This window comes from Micromys minutus (genome assembly GCF_963924665.1).
Source record: "Micromys minutus genome assembly, chromosome: 12".
NCBI lineage: Eukaryota > Metazoa > Chordata > Mammalia > Rodentia > Muridae > Micromys > Micromys minutus.
In genome coordinates, this window is record NC_137981.1 from 19,430,199 (window position 1) to 19,449,027 (window position 18,829).

The 18,829-nt window shown below is 38.7% G+C and overlaps 1 protein-coding gene across 11 annotated transcripts in view; it reads right to left on the reverse strand.

Annotated features, from left to right (window-relative positions):
- Positions 1 to 18,829, reverse strand: part of KTN1 (kinectin 1) — an 82,907-nt gene that overhangs the window by 50,418 nt on the left and 13,660 nt on the right. For 10 of the 11 annotated variants that reach the window (XM_080926387.1, XM_080926394.1, XM_080926393.1 and 7 more), the window contains exons 3-8: positions 16,618 to 16,755; positions 13,587 to 13,763; positions 10,729 to 10,859; positions 6,673 to 6,789; positions 4,588 to 4,728; positions 549 to 655 (exon numbers count right to left, since the gene is read on the reverse strand). In XM_080926387.1, coding sequence (XP_080782513.1) covers positions 549 to 655; positions 4,588 to 4,728; positions 6,673 to 6,789; positions 10,729 to 10,859; positions 13,587 to 13,763; positions 16,618 to 16,755 — 811 coding nt within the window. The remainder of the gene's footprint in view (positions 1 to 548; positions 656 to 4,587; positions 4,729 to 6,672; positions 6,790 to 10,728; positions 10,860 to 13,586; positions 13,764 to 16,617; positions 16,756 to 18,829) is intronic. The other variant, XM_080926386.1, reaches the window with a different exon arrangement.

Sequence of the window (18,829 nt, forward strand, 5' to 3'; positions counted from 1 at the left end):
GATCTGATGCCCTCTTCTGGTGTGTCTGAAGACAGCTACTTATATATAATAAATAAATCTTTAAAATAAAATAAATCTTTACAAAAAAACAACACCTTCCTAATACCAACACCACTGTAACTGGACTCGGCCTGTTGTCCAGAGGAAGAGAGCATTTTCAATTCTGACAAGGAAGCTTTTACTTCAGTATTACAAATAATAACCAGTGCACCTCTGGGCAAGACCACTAGCATCTCTAAGCCCCCCATGAAGCACCTGAGCTCCATGTTTAGGCTGAAGTCTAAGTATCGGGCTGGAGGAGGGCAGCCTTAGTACAAGTGTGCCACTTCACTGCTAACACTGAGGCTTTCAGGGGCTTTGCAGTCTGCACTACTCATAGTTTAGAAGAGCCAGAGGTCTTCCCAGAAAGAAGAGTTGTTCCTAAAAAGTAACTCAAGATTAGAAACAAATGGGAAGAAGCAAAAGTCAAGCCAATCACTATCCAACACCTCCTTACGACAGAGATAAACACTGCCATTTAGTTGAGAATGAGGCGTCTGGAGACATACTTGCTTTCCAGCTGGTTTGTTGTGTTACTAACAGCATCTCTCAGGATACCATTTTCCTGTTTCAAATGAGCTATCTCTGCTTCCATTTGCTCCCGAACTTGCTGAAACTATTAAAAAATACAAAAGATTTATTAAGAAACAAAGATCAGCAAAGCCACCCTTAAGAGAAATTGCACTATAATAAGAGAGTAAAAAGCATTTAGAAAATGAAATACAAACCATCTTTTTCAGCTCAATCTGAAGAGACTTAAAGAACTGCTTAGTGATAAATGTGAAGAACAAACTGTCCAGCTCAGAACCTAACAAGATCATCAGCCAACGTACGTCTGAGGTATGATGCCAAACACGCATCAAGTTTCAGAAGATTTGATTTGGGACTTATCACACCCAACACAGAAGTCCTGTTCTGACCCCAGAATATGTCAATATTATATTAACAATAACTTTTAAAGTTTTAAGTTGGATAATGTGGCACATGCCTTTAATGCCAGCACATGGGAGGCAGAAACAAGTAGAGCTCTGTGAGTTTTAAGGCTGGCCTGCTCTACTTAGCAAGTTACAGACCACCCAGGAGAACAAATAGAGACCCCCATCCCCTAGAAGTTTTACTATCCAATGTTTAAAGATTATAAATATGCATAAACATTTATAAAGCTATAAATTAAGCATAACTAACAGACAGTATAAAATCTAATTGAAAAACATTTATGACACTGGGGTTTTTTTTACCATGCTAAGTAACATAAAATAAATGAGATAAAATGTGTTATTGGAGCCACTATCTTCTTTACTCACAAGTGCTATGTGTGCTGTGTGAGAACTCATGCATGTCTGCATGTGTTCAGAGGAAACAATATGGAATTAGTTCTTTCTACCACCTGAGTCCCAGAGATTGAACTCAAGTTGTCAGACTCAGCCATCTGGCTGGCTCTACCATTTTCATGTATACAAAGTTCAATGGTATTAAACATATCCACTCTGCTATATGACCATCATTACCGTTCATATACATGACTCCTAAGTAACTCGTATTCACCCCTTGACCACAACAATCACTACTTTAACATTTCTTTGACTCCTAATTGTTTAATTTCAGAATAATAAAATCAGACAATAAAAAATGCTAATTCTTATAGTCATATAAGGACTTGTCTTCCTTTACTACATAAATCATTCCAAATCATATCATGGATACCCTTTGATAATCTTATTAACAATTCAGATAACAAAATAAAGGATGCATTTCTAGTTTTCAGAGGATTTCTATAAACTCCATATATAGATTTATATATTCTGACCTCTACAATACATCAAGCAGAAGCAGAGTGAATCAACTGAGAGGCTGCTTGGTCAGTTACTCTCTAAACTAGGTGTTTCCTGGTGCTGGGAAACCTTAGTCACATCTTAATGAAAACACTGACAGATTGCAAGCTGGCTAGGAAACTACTGAGAAGTAAAACTAAACCACAGATCCAATTACACTGCAAGTGTGCCCTGGCTTCTTGAGCTAGAGCACTCAAAATCCCTGGCTACTGTCTGGGGCCCTTGTTTATGGAGCCCAGGAGAATGAGTTGGTTGCTAAGGACAAATATGGACAGTTCTGTTTTGATGGGCAGGCTTGAATTATGTAAGCCTTTGTTCACTGTATCTGTCCCTTCCTGCAATGCATCTGACTTCAATCTATGCTCAGATATAACGTAGGTTCAGGAAACTTAACATTTCTTTGGAAGTTAGTTGTGTCATCAGATGGTGTTTCGCTGGGGCAAAAACTGGAAGGAGTGTTTTTCTGAAGAGAACACAGGTGAAAAGATGTTATGCTAAAGACAGACTCATGAAAACAGTTCACTGAAGCAGACACAAACAAGAAGGAATTTTGCTAAAGCAAACATCTGAAAAGACGCATAATGAAGGATTATTCACTAACGACATGTAGTGGTTTACCCTACAATGCATAGTTGAGCTCCTTGTATCAGAACTCCAGAGAAAGGCCTCTTGCCATTTTGCAGACTTGGGCCGACTGTCAGAGTGATGTTGGCTGATACAGACTCACATGCTGAAGACTCATGGAGGACATGTTTGGAGGGAGTAAGAACAGGACTCACAGGCTTGCTACTTTGCACAGCTAGCTTCCTGGGTCTCACATCTTCACTGATCTTCAAGAGAGGTACAGCAAAGAACTTCTCCTGGTGTTCCTGTTAGTCTTAATCCCTCGTGACTGGTGCTGATTCAGCTGAGGCCTGGCTGTTCCTGCTAGGCCATGCCACTGATTCTAATCTGGGTTTGTTATCCCAACCCTACCAAACTGGATTACTGGTGTGTCTATGAAGTGTTTGGAAGTGGATCGAGGTGTCACAGCTGACTTGTGAACTGAACTGCTAATTTCTTCACAACGCAGATGAGATTTGCTGCACAAACCCATTTCTAAACAAGTCCACTTCCCTCGTATCATAACCTTTCTTACCCACTACCTCTGGTGGGTGGTGGGCTAGAACAAAGGTTGTTAAAATGTTTAAGAGCTATCATTAAAAGGGGGCTTTGAGAAAAATTAAAGCTACAGTAGGTAAATAGGGATATTTTTCCCTGTTTACACAGAGGTCAGTCTGTCTGACCATTCATGCATCCAAAGCTAGGTCAAACAGGATGGGCCTACTGCCTCTTGTACCTGTACAAGTCCCAAAATATGTTTATAAGAAATTAACCATAAGAAGGATGTCAGACAAAGAACTTTCCTCCATCGTTGGAGGTGAACTGGGGCAAACACGCAGCTCAATCAGGTAAGGGTTCTAGGTCGCTAGGTGCGTTCTTAGGAAAGGGTATGAGTACAGCCTAGGCCAAGTCAAAACCCAGGCTGTCAAGCTCTCCTTACATTCCTCAAATTTTATATAAAATATCTTTAAGATTTAGACCAATAAAGATAAAAGTCAAATGATTCAAATAAAGAAAATGTCTTAAACTGTCGGAAAATTTAAAACAAAAAACAGAACTTGATCAGTAAGAACTTCACATTAATAATGTTAAATCTCACATCTTCACTTTCCTTTAGAATTAAAGCATCGGCCTGCAAACGGAAGTAACAATTTAGAAGAATTCTATTATGGAGAATATTAAAATTGCAACTGACAAATCCAAGTTCTGTTCATCAAGGAATAGAAAGAAGGGGAAAAGGAGAGCAAAAATTCACTGGTGCAGACCTAACCAAAATCTTTAAAATCATTAATTCATAGAAAAGATCACAAGAACCAGATCTCTGAGACATTGCGACCCTGGAGAAAAGTATAAGATGCATGAGTGACCCAGCGGTCACTCTCACTGCCTCCACACCAGGCCCCCTGTGGACTAACCCACCTCATCTTCTCATTACCATATCTAGTTGTCTTTGGCTGCTCTGACTTGAATTCCTGAAAGTGTTTTCAACTGCTCCTTATTCCCCTCTCCACACCTGCTACCACAGTGACCACCAAAAACAAAACCAATTACTCTGCTGCCTTCCCTAAATTCATCCAAAGCTGACCAGTCTTCAGGCATCCGAGATGCTCTAACAGGGTCCTCACTTATTTCTACACTTTTCTTCACTACAACCTTGGCTCTCAATTTTTACAACTTTTATTGTACTTCTCACAAAATTCTGCATGCCCAAAATACACCCAGTAACCCCGGTATCTACTGAGAAGGGAATAAAGAATTATACCAAGTACCAAATAATTCTTACAACCAGCCCCTTGCACCTTTAGCTTCACTTGACAATGTTGATTCAGAAGATGCAACACAGCCTGAAAACAGTGTCTAACTACTCTTCTATCTACCATCGGTTCTTTCCCATCTTTCCCAACTCCACCACTTCAACGCACACAATGCTCACCACCACTGGCCTACTGTATTGCCCTATCAGCTTCCAGCTTCCTAGCTTATCCCCACACAGAATATTTACTTACTTCAGAATGAAGAGAGGTGAGTTTAGCTAGCCACTATGTTAATAGCTCAACCCATGCAAGGCACTTAAAATATAAACAAATCTTACTTTCTAAGACTCCAAACATACCTTCATCTGCATCTGCTGAGCCTCTTGGTAACTGACATGCATTTTTTTTTGAAACATATTATGTTCCTTTTCTAGTGTTCCAATCCGATCTTTCATCCTTGCTATAACTACATTGTTTCTTTCTTTCTCTGTCATCATTTCCTAGAATAGTAAACCAGTAAAGAAATACATGAAGAACTTGCTACAACAATGTACTAACAGTAACATACCATGAATGCTCCATCAGGGCTGGTAAAAAGCATAGTCAAAGGTTAAAAACAAAGAAACCAAGTTTTCTGCAGCCCCTACTCTCCACACGTTGATTTACAAACACTTAACAAATTATCTCTATCACAAATGCACTTTTTGATTCAATCATAAAAACTGTGAGCCTAACATAAATCCTACATGCTAATGTGATTATAAAAAAAAATATTTTAAGGCAAAACAGTGATTATTTCTTACTCTCCTTTTGAGTTCAGTGAAAAGATTGGGAGAGGTGTTCGAATAGGAACCAAAGACAAGCCTATCTCTTAGAGGAAGAGACACAGTATGTCTATAACAGAAAATAAGTTTAAAAATGGCTAAGTCAGAAAGCAAAGTTTTATTATCTAATCCAAATCTTAAAAGATATAAACTCCTAGAATAAATATTATCCAAGCAAATGAAAGCAAGCAATTTTGGTTATCTGAAGGTATGACTACATCCCTGCTTCAAGAAACTGACAAGGGCTGGAGAGATGGCTCAATGGTTAAGACCACTGACTCCTCTTCCAGAGGATCTGAGTTCAATTCCCAGCAACCACATGGTAGCTCACAACCATCTGTAATGAGATCTGATGCCCTCTTCTGCTGTGTCTGAAAACAGCTACAGTGCACTCATATAAATAAATAAATCTTTTTTTAAAAAAGCTGTGACAAAACTGAAGCTTTTATGTAATTTATGAAATTATATACTTACATTTCATGTTTTAGATGTATATTTGAAAGCTGTTATACTGATATACAAATAACAGTTTATTTTTAAAGAATTACACTAAGTGCATGTTTACAAAGGTGCCATACTAAAGCCAGCAACATTAGCAATCTTCTACAACCCCAGCATTTGGTGCAGTGAGGGAGTCAGAAGTACGAGGTCATTCTCAGCAATACACCCAGCTTTAGACCAGCCTGGGATACCTAAGACTGTTCCAAATTACAGGGAGAAAAAAAAATCACTGCACCTTATTGAACTCCATATAAAATATAATTAAGAATAATTTTTATTTTGAAGATTATTAAGTCAGATGTATTTTTTTATGCAGCTATCCAACTTAGTTACCAAGTATACACACCCTAGTATGCAGGACGATAGGCCTTGGGTTGAAGTGATAAACAGCCACTAGAGGGTATGCACAACAAAATATCAAAAAGTACCTTAGCCTATTTTTTTAAACTTCAAAAAACAGTATAAAAAACATCAAAATATATTAAAGTTAATTAAAAGGTAGCAGGCTGATAACAGTTTTGTGCTTGCACTGGCTTTTCTTATTAGTCTAGCTCACAAAAGACTTACACTGAGAGCCATTCATCCCTGTGGGGCAGTGGTAAGATCACACACGCCTGTATATAGTGCTCTAAAGCAGGAAACATTCTCTCCAGAGTTCACTTCTGTGCTCTCAGTTGACCCAGATATTTTTAAAAAGGTTTGTGTGGGGCTAGATTTTTACCCCTCAGACTAAAATGTCTCCGGTTTTAAAGAAGCAGAATTTAACATTATAAATATTTATCACAAAGCTTTCCACACATATATAATAAAAGCTTCACATGAATCACACAATTGGACCTTATGCTTCTCAGAAGAACAGATCCATGTCATATCCATTTAAAACAAATTCTTGTGTTCTGAGTACAATTGTTTTGCTCTTCTGGTTAGACTAATAAATATTTTTATTTTATTTGTTATATCACGAATGACTACAAGTCTTCCATATGAAAATCCTAGACAAAAATTATTTTTATTCTATATAAATTTATTACATAAAAATTAAATTAAAGCACACAGTGCTTCTTAAGCCTCTCACCGCCTGACTTAGGAAGCACACCCCTGACCTAAGAATGTCTTCACCTGAGTCAACTGCTTACAGCGCTCCTTCATGGCAGTAGCGTCTTCCTTCACGGCCGTGAGCAGCCTCTCCTTCTCCTGAAGCTGATGCAGAAGGCCACTCAGTTCTCCTTTACTCGACTGTAATTGAGATTAGGATGGAATGAGTAAGTTAAAATGACCCAATGAAATGGTGCGCATGAAATAACTACTATCAAGAGCCTACGTCAATGAAAAGTACCACATCGAAAATAAAATCAGCTAAGTCACTCTGACAGTAAATATTCTAAAATGAGTAGGGTACAAAGCAGCACATTTTAACAAAGTAGTAACACTTATAAGCCCAAAAGTCAAAACAAGTAAGTAATTCTCTCCTTACTTTTCTAAAGGATCAAGGCTATGAAATCATATGACCTCTCACCAAGAAACAGCCATGTGTAATCTCAAAGCACAGTCCAGTGAAGACCAACAGGACAGTGACAATCACACACAGAGCTCAACAGCTCTGTCACAACAAGCCGAGATGGCAGCAGTGCCAGGTCTCTACGGTCAGCAAGCACCATTCCCAAAGGAAAACACAAAACAAGACCACAGTGTCCCATTTGACATGAGGAAAAATGCAGCTTCAGGCAAGAACTTTCTTGGAGAACTGTCTTAAAAGTCGTATGAAGGAAAAGAAAAAATGAAGAAATTGCACTAACTTTACTATACTAGAACCCAGCAAGCAGGGGTTGGGGGAGGAAGGGGCAATATGGGAGGCCCACGGGGAACAGAGGCCTCACTGCCTGAACAGCCCCAAAGAAAACATTAGACAAATTCACATCTACCCACCCAGCACAAAGCCTGTGCAAGGAAGGGACAGAGAGCAGCTCCACACTGGAAACATCAAGACAATCCACTTCCCCTTCTCCTTCCTCTTCCATCCTGTTTATGGTAGCATTTCCATGTGCCGCATATTCCCTGTAACTCCTGCCTGCCTCTGTACTCTTAGTGTTGGTTCTATGAGTACAAGGTAGCCTAGGCCTGGGAGCTGGAGAGATGGCTCAGTGGTTAAGAGCACTAACTGCTCTTCCAAAGGACCTGAGTTTAATTCCTAGAAATCACATGGTAGCTCACATCCATCTGTAATGGGATCTGATGTCCTCTTCTGGTGTGTCTGAGGACAGCTAGAGTGTACTCATATACATTAAATAAACAAATAAATCTTTTTTTAAAAAAAAAAGTGGCCTAGGCCTTGGCTGTCCTTCTTTAAACTTGTTGGCCACAGTTGTGTTTCTTTGAGTTTTCAAGAAGTTTCATGAAAACTTTACTTTCCAGGTTTTGTCAGATTAAAATCCTGAATTCTTGACTTTAGACCTGAATGATAGTTTAGTGAGGTTAACATTATTCCCTTTCCTTCAATTACTTGTTTACTGTTCTCCACATAAACAAAGCCTGAATTTGACATTCTTGCCATACAGTTTGATCAAACTGTGCCCTCACAATACAAGCAGTGTATATCTGCTGGCTTTCAGCCCGCTGACTGCACTGGGAGACATGAGGGGTGTGGCTAGACGGAGTGCTGGATTCTAGTACACTGTAGCATGGACAGAGCACACCTCTGCAGTCAGCATTTTCAAATGAATTAATACATTTTCTATAACGTCCCTGAGAGACCTGAAATCCCTGTGTCAGGCAAACGTTAGCTTTCCTTCGCTCATGGACCTGCAGGATAATATAGTAAAAATGGCCATCTTGCCGAAAGCAATCTACAGACTCAATGCCATGTCTTCATTATCTGTTACATCTTAAGTCCTTTAAAAATATGAATGTCTAAGTGAAGAGTTAGTTTTACTTCTTATTTACTTAATGCCAGTGTGTCCTCTTCTGGTTGTTTACAACTAGACCATTAGACAATATTACTTCTATTTCCACTTGGAGTTTTACCACCCCTAAATCAAATGCTATTCTTAGTAACTAGTTAACTTCTTCCTAGGCCTACCTTAACTAAAAAGCAAAGGAATTCTAACTTCCCATTCAGTCTTCAAGGCTTCCAAAGTGCCTCCATCCATAACATAACTATCTCCATAAATCAGCAGCAGCAACCTTAACAAGAACACAGACACTTAAACAGTTGTTTTAATTTTAAGGATAGTAACAGCTAGGTAGTAATATTACCTCAAACCATGCATGTGCTACAAACTTTTCCAAAATCCCACAAATAGCTAAAAACTATTTAGATACATTCACCAATCTATACCAAAGTGATCTAAAGAACAAACTATTCAATCAAGAATACCAAGATAGCTAGGCAGTGGTGGCAAACACCTTTAATCCCAGCACTCAGGAGGTAGAGGCAGGCAAGCTCTGTGAGTAAGGCCAGCCTGGTCTATGATCAAGTTCTAGTACAACCAGGGCTACACAGAGAAACCCTGCCTCAAAAAGGCAATTTAAAACAAAACAAAAACACCAAGAAAGTCACTTTTATCTGCTGATTGTCTTGAAAACTTCACTTTTAAAACCACAGTCTAGCCAGCATACTATGATATAAAATGTCAGACTTGCTGAGTGTACTGTTAACGTACTCAGAAGTATGGGCAGGCTTTCAATGCTGTGACAAGAAAAAGTCCATAGTTTCTGACAAAGCAGCTCTAAAATAATTGGTTATCAAGTGAGGCACACTTGAAAAGTGACACTGGCAAGGAGGAGAAAGAAGAGACTTGTGCTAGAAGATCCAGAAAAGAGCTAGTTTTAGTAAAACGCAGTGAAGGTTTAAAAAGATGTCACTAAACACAGCTGCAAAGGAAGAAAATGAGAAGTATACTAGTCTACATGCAGAGAAAAGCCTAACAGTGAGTAGGTGACCTGATCTACGTCTCACTCATCACCTCACAGGCACATAAAAAATAGAGTGGTCTAAGGAAACTCAGGCTAGAGTGGTCTTCAAGATAAAATCCAACTATGTTACAAACACACCTAAATGGGTAGATGAAGACAACATCTATGTATGCACCTTGACTGAAAATAAAGAAAATTAAGTCAGCCATCTAACACTGAATACTAGATACCGGGTCTTACACAAGCTAACACGAAGTTGGCACATTTTTATATGAAAAAGGACATGCAACAGTATATTTGGTGAACATGAACCATATGAACATTAGTTGCACTGGGATGTTTTTAAGGTTATTTATTTTACAGGCTTTTGATTTTGTTGGTTGTGGGTTTTGGTGGCGCTTTTTTTTTTTTTTTTTTAATCAGACATGAGGGAGGAGTGTTATCCATAAAGAATGGTAGAAGTGATGGGGTCAGGGGTGGTAGAGCTAAGGTATTATTTCTCAGTATAGCTATCTACCTTAAGTTTTTCTGAGGCAGGGTTTCTTTGTTCTGGGGCTCACTAATTCAGCTGGTGAGTACCACAATTCCTGCCCAGGACTCTTTCTGCCTGTCTCCTCAGCATTGAGACCTCAGGTACATGCCACGGCACCTAGTGTTTACACGAGTCCCTAAAGATCAGAAACAAGAACACTAACTACTAAACGATGGTGGCAAGCCATGTACCCAGTGGCCAGCTCTAGGAACAAGTTCAGACTCTCAGGTTTGTGTATCAAGAACTTTATGGACTAAAGTTATCAACCCCAGCCCAAAACCATGTATTCTTGCAAAGAAACATTACACACAGAAACTCTAACCTGGAACAAAAGGTCCTAGGATCTTTCTAATGTACAATCTTCAATTACAAAGTATTTACTATCTGTTTTGTATCTAGAAATCATCTGGTGTTACTTCATCAAGACTTATGGCTAAAGCAAAGCATGAACCAACTTAGTTAAGAGCCAAACACTGCAAAGCCATAGAAATCATTTTGCCTATTTTGAACAACTGGCTTTTATCAGAGCAGCAGATGACTCAAAAGAATGGTTGTCTAAACAAGTTCATAAATTAGCATGAATATATATGAAATAATTTCTGAAGCATTCCAAAACATTTAGATATGGTTATAAGAGTATGAAGAACAGGAATATAAATAACTTTTACAGTGTGCCTCACTTGGTAAACGTTTAGAAGCTGTTCACAACTGTGCCGATCAAAACTGCTTACCTTCTTTAACGCATCTTTTATCACACCAGACTTTTCCTTCAGCAGGTCAACAACACAAAGAGCCTCATCTTCAGAAAACATCATAGTCTTCAAGGACAGAAGGAAATCTTTAAATTTCACTTCAGCATTTTCTTAATTGTAAACAAAAGTAGGGCAAAGTTAGCATTAGAGACACAAGCAGTTATTTGAACAAACATAAACATAAAAAAAGAATCCCTGACCCATAAAGTCAATAACCACAAGAAAACAGACTTTAGGTCAAGTAACAATACCTACTTTTGTTAAGAGGAAAAAAATGTTTATTGTCTGTACCATGGAAACATTTTAAGGTTTTCCAGAATACCAGATACTAAACTACCAATGTGCTCCTATGTTTTACTCCGTGTGTTTGTTGTTTGCTTGGGAGCAGAGCACACATGTCAGATGACAACTTGTTGAGATGGTTCGATCCTGCCATGAGTCCTGAGGCTTGAACTCAGGTAACCCGACTTGGCAGCAAGTGCCTTTACCTCATAAAGGATCTCACTAGTTCTGCCCTCATTCTTAAAGCCATTGAAGCACTTAGTAGATGCTAGCAACCTGCTAGGTGCTAGGGGTAGATGCTAGGGGTAGTCATAATATCCTTGTTTAACTTTATTAATCCTGTCTGAGTGAACCAAACTCCACAGATGAGAAATAAGTCTAAGATAATTATCACAATGCAATCTGTTTCTAAAAAGATCAAATATATAAAGCAGGTCTGACATTAAAACACTGTATGCATAAAACATCTCATAGCTTCATCTACTCTAATCCTCTAGGACTGCCTAGAGAAACTCCCTTTCTTCAAGGAATTTCTCCCAAAGCAGCTAGCCTAAGCCTCTTTTACATGTCAGCTGCACTATATGTTTTAAAAGATAATCCTAAGCACATGTGGAATGAAGGGGTAGATAAAAACTTTGCCTTTTCTACTCAATTTTTAAAAATTAATTTATGTTCATTAGTGTTTTGCCTGCATGCATATTTGTGTGAGTGTGTCAGATCCCTTAGAACTAGAGTTATACAGAGGTGTGAGCTGCCATGTGGATGCTGGAAATTGAACCTGGACCCTCTAAAAGAGCTGCCAGTGCTCTTTAAAAGATGAGTCAACTGTCTAACCCCCTTTACTCAATCTTGATATGAACTTAAAATTGCTCTTAAATACATTAAGACAGCATCTTTTCATGTCGCCCAGTTAGTACTGAACTTCCCAGATGTGCAGGAATGTGCTCATCTAAAATAGTCTATCACAGGGGCTAGAGAGACGACTCAGTAGTTAAAAGCACTGGCTAGGGGGCTGGAGAGATGGCTCAGTAGTTAAGAGCACTGACTGCTCTTCCATGGCTCACAACCATCTATAATGAGATCTAATGTCATCTTCTATATCTGAAGAAAGCTACAGTGTACTCATATAAATAAAATGAACAAATCTTTAGGGAAGAAAAAGAAGGCACTGGCTACTCTTTCAAAGAACCAAGGTTCAATTCCCAACACCCACATGCAGACTCAAGGTCATCTCTAACGCCAACTGAAGTTATTGGAGATCACATACCTACCCTCTTCTGGCATTTACAAACTTCTATATCACAGTCAGTCACTATAAAGAAGTCAGGAGAAAAGGTGCTTACTTTTCCCTATAGCTTGTTCAGCCCAGGGTGCCGATGCCCATAAAAGGCTGGGCCTATCAAGAAGATACCCCAAAGACTCCCCTACATACAGGACAGCCTGAAGGAGTATGTGTTTTCTCAACTGAGGGTCCTTCTTTCTAAATAAAGAATGCTAGCTTGTGTCCAACTAACAAAGAACAAAACAGTGCACTGTCTAAAACAAACTGCAATGTCTTAGCAGTACATATAGCAGTACATATAACAGTACATGAGCGCCTCAGCCCTCACAGAGACAACAGTTTAATGATAGGAAGTGATGAATGTACTTTCCGGTTATCATTCCTCAGCAAGTAAGCATCAGAACATCAGAACAGTTTATCTCTGGACCGTATTGTTAGAATGTCTGATGTTTTTAAATACTGTTTCAGTTTTTTACTTTGGGTTTCAGAGGTTTTTTGGTTTGGGCTTTTTTTTTTTTAATATTAAAGGAAATTTGGTTTAAGATTGTGACAGACTTTTAATTCATATCTGAAATGACTCTCAATGTACTCCTATGATTTTGTACTACATATTTATATGAGACAACATTTTCAACACAGAAAATTTTAAAAAATTAAAGTATCAACCAATTCAGAAAAAGATACAAATGTTCTGCAATACCAAATACTTATCATTTAATTCTTCATGTAAAAATAAAAAAGTCTGAGCTGAAGAGATGGTTCTGCAATTAAGAGCACTGGCTCCTCTGCTAGAGGATCAGGGTTCAGTCCCAGCAACAACATAGCAGTTCCCAACTGTCTGTAACTCCAGAGGCTCCAAAACCCTCACCCAGACACACATGCAGGCAAAACATCAAAGCATATAAAATTTTTTAAAATCCTAAAAAAAAAGTTTAAAAAATAAGCAAGCTCATCCACCTTATTAGAATACAAATTTCCTTATAACTTTAACAAATGGTAAAATTTTATTTATACTGTTTTGAAACAAATTGCTTTGATTTATTAATAATAAATGTCTTCTTGTCATACCAATTTTATATATCTAAGATTGCATAAAAATTTCTCAAGCAAAAGATGGTCAAGTGTTTAAAAGTTAAGAAGCTCTGGACTAGAGTCTTTTACCTCATGGACATCTGTTGATCTTTTCCAATGCATTGATCTTATGAGAAAATGTACACCAGGCCAAGACTCACAACCATAATTTTTTAACAGATCAGAACACTTTGCACACTACCTTTGTCAGTCTCAATCTTCAGCTTTTTTGTTCCAGATTTCTGGATTCCTTCTACATGATCAGGTTTAATCATATCAATAATTTCTCTCTTATCCATCACAAGATTCGAGTTAGCATTATCCATCAAAGGCATGTAGGTAGTTCCATGAATAAGGGGCTCGTCCACCAAGACTGCAACTTAAGTAAGGATATCACAATTACTGGGTTGCTAAAACGAAGTAATTAAATAATATACAGGCACACTTAAATTTAATTACAAATGCAGTGACCCTAAAATCTCAGATTAGTTGAATTTAGTTTCAAATTCCCACTTCACATTTCACACAATTTCTGGGTTTTTTTTTTAAAGGATTTATTTGTTTTATGTAAGTACACTGTACACCATCATTGTCCTAAGGCACACCAGAAGGGAGCATCAGATCTCATTACAGATGGTTGTGAGCCACAATGTGGCTTCTGGGAATTGAACTCAGGACCTCTGGAAGAAGTCAGTGCTCTTAACCTCTGAGCTATCTCTCCAACCCTTAACACAATTTCTAAAGAATCAGTTTAATATTCTGAAATCACTCGAGTCATTTTAAATGGTAGTGCATCTTCTTTAATAGTGTTGAAAAGTTCTTCAATCTAGCCTTTAGCGACCTAACTCTTGTTTAATCTTTCTGAGGTTCTGAGATGAAATGTCACTATGCATCCCAGGAAAACCCTGAACAAAGGATAATCATGCCTCAGCCTTCTGAAAGATGAAATTATGAAGTACTGCAACACCAAGCCAGTCTCTGTCTGAACAGAAGAAAACCTATTTCATCTCCTCATCTCCTTAGTACTCTTACAAAGTCTATTTTTATTTGTGACGATACTACATTACCTCATAAGCGGCACTGAACTCACCATGCAGCTCAGGCTGACTGAACTTCCCATTACCCAGGCACCCTCCTACATGTCTAGTTTCAGGAATGCCAGAGATTAAACACACAGCTTTCTGTACACTTTCCACACAATCATTTTTAATTCTGTTTCTTTCCTATGGTAGGTACAAATTCTGTCATTTTTGCTTGCAATAGTTTCTCATTCCAATAGGCTCTACAGCACACCTTACTATGCTGTAAGAACAGAGGAAGGGCTGGATACAGTGGCACATGCCGTTAATCCAGCACTTAGGAGGTAGAGACAGATGAATCTCTGAGGTTGAGGCCAGTCTACAGAGTGAGTTCCAGGCAAACCAAGGTTATTTAGTCCTTATCCTCAAAAAAAGAAAGACATGGATAGAAGCCTATAGATTTTGCTCCCAAGTTTGTGTTTTCTCCCAATGTGAGAAACTCTCCTAAGAATCCAAACAAAAGTATGTTGTTTAGAGATAACAAACTTTTGTAGATGAGGAGGCAGCCCGGTGGTAAAGCACTTACCTAGCATGCATAAAGCCCTGGGTTTGATCTTATATAGCCTTCCCCATAAGGAGTTTTGTGTTAATAATTCCTATGTCTCACAAAGTTTAATTATATCAAGTATATGTAGGTAATACTGTCTCATAACTTGTCTGATACATCATAATTTTAATGTAAATGTCATCATTTCTCTTTCCAAACTTCCTTTTCTAACCACTGGGTAATGACAGCCCAGCACTATTTGTAAAAACATTACTGTCTAACCTCCACCAATTTATAGCACACTTTCCCCAGAAATCTCTAAACTATATCAGAATGTTTTGTCACTTGTAACTGGATTCCTGTCACCAACACATTCATATGTTACATAGAAAAGAATGAGAAACGCAAGGTCATGCAGATCTAACGTGAATTATTTTCAACTGATATTTTAAAAGCATGATTACATGTATTCTCTCATTTTTAAAAACCTAAAGCCTAACTTGAAAGTAGAAGCACAACTCTAGAGAGGAGGAAAGAGACCAGGGGAGTAAGGAGACGTAAGATAAGGAAGGATGAAAGGGATATGCTCAAAGGGACACACGGAGATAGACATACATACATATAAATGGGTATGAAACTTCACAGAGAACATGTCACATTAAAGCCCATTCCTGGAGCTGGAGATGTAGTTCAGTTGGTAGAGCGCTCATCTAGCATGCTAAAAGCCCTGGGTTTAATCCTCAGCACCACACAAACTCTGAACCAATCAGGCCTGGTGACTCACACCTGTACAGAGCACTGGGGAACTAGACGCAGGAAAATCAGAAGTTCAAAGTCATCCTCAAATACACGGTGAGTTAGAAGACACTGAACATCATGAGACAAAACACCAAAATAAGTCACTTTTAAAAAATCATTAACGCGTCAGTGTTCTCCTAGCAGCCTTCGGGTGAAGATGTAGAACTCTCTCTCAGCTCCTCCTTCCCCCTGGCTTCCTGAACACTGCCATACTCTTTCCTTGATGATACTAGACTCAACCCCTGAACCTTCCATCTGTGAGCACATGGCCGAGTTTCCAAACTGTCCCCGACACCTAACCTGATCTGTGGCACAGATGCGCTCACATATGAAAATAAATGCCACCTCTGCATGACCGAGATGAAAACCAGAAAGGACATTCAGATCATGAAGGATGGCAAATGCTGAGCCCAGAGGTGAACTCAAACCATGAAACTTCAAGCTGGAGAACAGGGATGCTCCAGAGGCTATGATATGAAATAAAAGATGCAACACCCGCCCCCCCCCCAATCATTAGTGTGACCAAATAACAGGTTAGTAATTAAAAAATAAGACGTTTGAAAAAATGTAAATATTAATATTTTGGGTACATCTTAATTCTATATAGCTTATACAAACTTACTATTTTTCAAAACTGAATATTTACAAATATTCTGCCCTTTTAAAATCACAGATTTAAACATAAGCATTCTTAGCACATCTATTAAAGCAATGCAACTATAAGATTGCAGAGAATTTTAGACTTGAATTAGCATCCAAGTAGTTACAGTGCACACAAAGGTGAAATTGAAGAGCACATAGACTCTCCAGAGCTGCTGCCCCACACCGCTCTATAATTAGCATTCATAAGACACGTGGAGATATCTCACCATTTTCTGTCTTTTGCTTCTTTGACAAGCCTTTCTTCTTTCCTGGGCCACCTTCTTGCTTCATTTCTTCATGGAAAGGTGATACTTCCTGCTTTTTTGAAGGTGCCATCAGCATTTCCACCTTTTTATCTTGCTCATCTTCATTAAATAAGTGGGAAAAAATCATCATGGCAAACAATGAACAACCAGAAAAAAAAAAAAAAAAAACTTAATAATTTCTAGAATGCTTTACTCCAAAAAGTTTAGTCTTATATTTAATCTGTCGCTCAAACATCTCACTCCAGCTTTCTTACTCTATACTGTCAAACCTTTAATGTACATTGCTCTGATCTCTCATTTCAGAGCCATTCCAGCCCACCTATCATTTTAAAGATAAAAACCTTCCCTACTGATACAATTCCCACCTCCCATAGCCATTCCTTTCTACATGAAAAAAGAAAAAGAAAAACAAAGACAGCCAGTACTTTTTTTTTCTATAGACCACTAATTGCAGCCTAATTTTTATCTTGCCCACTCCGATAAAGGAGTAACTCAAATTTGGCCCAAATTCTACTGCAATTATTTTTTTTTCCCAGCTGGGCACGATGGCACTTGGAGGCAGGGGCAGGCAGATCTCAGTGAAGACAAGGTCATCCTGGTCTACAAAGCAAGTTCCAGGCCAGTGTGGGCTCCATGGGGAAACCTGTCTCAAAAGAGCAATGGCCATGACAGGAGCACTCCCACACTTTCTTACACTCCTCTGGAGTTGCCTTTGTGAACACCAGGTGCAGGCATTCCTTTATGATCACTGTCACACTAAGCCTGCCTTCTACCTGGCCCTCACGCTGCCCAGCACCCGCAGTCCCTATCTATGAGCCTGATAACCAGTTACCTGAGAAAAACCAAAAGCATTCCCTTCTCTTCTCAGTCAGGCTCTCCAACATCTCCTTACCTTAGAGCTGACAAACATGCCCTAATTACTGACTGGGAAACGTTTGCTGAGGACCAGAGAACAAGTGGCTGGAGAGATGGCTCAATAGGTATGAGCACTTTTTGCTCTTGCAGAGAACCTGGGTTCTGTTCCCAGGCTCACAATCATTTATAACTCCAGTTCCAGGAAATCTGACACCCTCTTCTAGATTCTGAGGACACCAGGAATGCAAGTAGTGTACAGACAGACACGTAGCCAAATATTCATATTCATAGGCACATAAAATAAAGATAAATTCCTAATTAAACACACACACACACACACACACACACACACACACTACACACTAAAATCAAAGCAAACATCCCTCAAATCACCATTCCTCTACAGTATTACTTGATTGACAGACAAACACAGACCGATGGACCTGTTATTAACCTGACTAAAATTTCCAATAGAAACTAATCTAAGTCACATTTTCTACGGTGGTTTACATGAACCATCATGATCTTTTCAGCTTTGTTCACTCTCAACTCTGAAGTCACATACCTCCCCTGAGCCCTAGCAAGTACCTTTCTGTCCACATAGAAAAAGACCCAGTATTTACTTGGTAAAGTGACTTAACCCTAAAGACAGCTTAGGCATGGCCTCAGTAAACCCTTTATCCATATATTCCATGAACTACTGTTGCTTTGGCTTCTGCATTTACATTATTCCTCCCATATCTCTACATAAATCACATTTTATCACTGGCCTACACACGCTCCTTCCTAAGGCATGGAGTGCTCACTGTTATTTCTCTAGAAGCATATGTGGTCATAGCTGCAAGTAAGCCTTTTAAGTCCAGTGTAGTCATTAACACTGTCAATAAGGACACGCAGAGGATCTCAGCCCTTCATACAACTCCAACTCTCTGCAGGTCTACCTATCACTTGTCACGACTCAGAAACTTCCCACTGTACACTTGTCCTCTTACAACCATAAGTTCTAGAAAGTGCCACCAAACTAAAGCCTGAGACTGCTCAACCCCCTTACAGAAAATGACACTGTACTTCAATACAACCCACATACTTCTCCTGTATACTTTAAACACCTTTAGATTACTTATATTATGCAAAGTTGGTGCTATGTAAATAGTTGTCTACAAAACAACTGACAGTTTTAACTGTCCATATTGAAAACATGTTCATATACTTTCAGTCACAATCATTTTGCAAGTATTTTCAATCCAATATTTTATATATACATAAATGTACGTATATATACATATGTATGTATTATATACATGGGTGTATACACACA